This window comes from Musca vetustissima, unplaced genomic scaffold (assembly GCF_032173495.1).
Source record: "Musca vetustissima isolate MV318-11 ecotype Yass unplaced genomic scaffold, APGP_CSIRO_Mvet_v1 utg18127, whole genome shotgun sequence".
Lineage (NCBI taxonomy): Eukaryota > Metazoa > Arthropoda > Insecta > Diptera > Muscidae > Musca > Musca vetustissima.
Window position 1 is genome coordinate 31,450 of NW_026872544.1, and position 2,288 is coordinate 33,737.

At 31.2% G+C, this 2,288-nt stretch overlaps 1 protein-coding gene across 1 annotated transcript; it reads right to left on the reverse strand.

The window, feature by feature from the left end:
- Positions 1-231: 231 nt before the first annotated feature.
- LOC133328367 (uncharacterized) lies at positions 232-1,393 on the reverse strand. Its single transcript, XM_061536972.1, has 5 exons — positions 1,032-1,393; positions 859-944; positions 556-788; positions 323-476; positions 232-251 (listed from the first exon to the last, which is right to left on the reverse strand). Exons 2-5 carry the CDS (start codon positions 938-940, stop codon positions 232-234), a joined length of 489 nt encoding a protein of 162 aa, XP_061392956.1. The 5' UTR covers positions 941-944; positions 1,032-1,393.
- Between the last annotated feature and the right edge of the window lie 895 nt (positions 1,394-2,288).

Below are 2,288 nucleotides of genomic sequence, written 5' to 3' on the forward strand. Positions count from 1 at the left end.
TTAAAAGTACAAACCTTATTTGGCTATAATCCTTAAAAATATATTTTAAATCCAACAATTTATATTTTGAACAAAATTAATTAAAAACCTCTCGCTTATCATTTTTGTTAAAAATATTTAGAAAATATCCACACTGATAATCCCTGGCAAATATTCAAGTATATTGTATGGACAGTCATGAGAGAATTTAGAGAAATAAATACACAAACAAACTCACCTGTTTTATTTACACTAGGTGTCTCTGAGTGATTCTGCAAAAATAAAGGAAAAATAAACATCATGTACATATTATTTAAAACACGTTATAAAATCAAGCTATTACCGAAATAAAAAAAGTTAAACAACCGATATTTGTTTATGGCTGTCTTATTTTTAGCTCCATCCCAATTTACCCGAAGCAAAATATTGTCACCAATCATTGCATGTAACGCCTTTTCTATTTTGTCTTTGCCAAATTTTAGTTTCATATATGATATCTGAAAATAATTAAAGATAAATATAATTAGCTTTTAGTACCAAATTCACTTAAATTATGCATTAAAAACTCTGGCTTACCACTTCTGATTCAGGCTCGTTATTAACTAATTGTTCTGCCGAATTTAATTCCTCTAGTGAATTTATTGGAAAAATTTTGAGATCCTTGCTAGTTGGGCGTATGTGTTTAACGATCTGTTCTAACAAAATTGTCTGTTTACACATAATTTTCTTTAAAGCTTCGACTTCAGTTTGAAGGAGATCAATTTTGTTTTCCAATTTTTTATTGGTGTTTTTTGTTTCATTGTTTGTTTCTAGAAATGAACATAAAATCAAATAATTACTATGATAAAAAATATAAAAAGAGCTATGAGTTAACATTACCTGCGACATTATTCGGTGTGCTTTGTACAGTTTCATCCGTAAAAACTGATTGAGTTTGGAATATGTTCGCATTAAAATTCATGGTTCTTAAGGTAGAAAAATAGTTTGAAATATAGTTTTTACAAGCCGTCTAAGATGACGTTTAGAAACAAAATTATCACACATTATTTTACCAATTGATTTTTTTAATTACACTTTTTTAATTTTTTTAATTACACTTTATTTACACTTACAACACGTGTTTCACTTCAGACGGACACAAGAAAACTGAGCAAATGGACGGACAACCATAAAGAAATAATCGAACATGACGAAAGCAACAGTTAAACAACAGTTACATCAAACAAAAAAAAACATGCCAAAAATGCTTTGATGCATCCCTTATTGATCCATTTGGAGCATAAGGCGAGACATCAATTTTTTTCCAACTTCGTGGAATTTTTTGGCAAAACAAAATTCATACATTGCTCGCTTATTACTCCAAATGGATGAAGAAATCATTACTCCTCTATTGCTCGGTTGAGGATTACTCCAAATATTTTTTACTGGGTAGTTTCATTCTACGGCAACAGTTATGGCTCAACGCGCGATTTTACCGATGCTCCACACAACCACAAAGTATTTTTTTTTCTAATTGTCTTTACATTTCCTTCACATAAATGTATTGGCCAATTTTCTATTCTTCCATTCCACCAATTCATTTGTAGTTCTAAGCATTTTTTTCGTCTTTTTGGATTGCACTCACTACTCACAACGAAAAGTAAACCCAATTTTTATGTTCGCATTATTTCGCAACAATAGAAACAGTTTTCTTTATAACATAAACCTTAATATTTGCAATTACATTACTATTTTATGTGGAGATTTGTGGAGCAAAACGAAAAACATACGAACGGCGATAAATACCGGCATAAACTAACTCCAAATTCAAAACAAAAGAATAAAACGCAACAACGACATGTACAATATCGTTCATTGTGGGTGGGGAGAGTCGGGGAAGAGTGTTTTCATTGCAAGTGCATTAATAGAAGAGATTTATCCCTCTCCAATTGGAGTTTGAACCGGTACCATTCTTGAGAAGGGGAGAAAGGGAGATTTTTGTTTTTGCAATAGTTGAGATATTATCCCTCTTCAAATGGAGTTTGGAGACTCTCCAATAAAGACTTATGATCTCCATTGGAGAAGAGAGCGAGAGATATAATGGCGTATTTTCACTACATTTGCTATGTTTTGTTGATCAAGTAATAGAAGAGAATTTGAATACGGGTAAATAGATGTTTAATAGAAGAGAAAAAGGCATTTTAAAAAAGTCAACATGCCTTGTTAAGGAGATCAAACTAAAACAAATCAACATGCCAATAATAACAATGATACTAGTAATCTTTTGTAGGGTGAAGAGGGGGGTGGTTTAAATTTATGTAGGGATGTTA

Excerpts from the sequence above, each read along its gene's own strand:
- LOC133328367 (XM_061536972.1), bottom strand. The coding sequence starts at position 940 with ATGAATTTTAATGCGAACATATTCCAAACTCAATCAGTTTTTACGGAT. Across the intron at positions 789-858 it reads CACACCGAATAATGTCGCAG|AAACAAACAATGAAACAAAA; the intron begins GTAATGTTAACT and ends GTTCATTTCTAG. Across the intron at positions 252-322 it reads GTTTAACTTTTTTTATTTCG|AATCACTCAGAGACACCTAG; the intron begins GTAATAGCTTGA and ends TTATTTTTGCAG.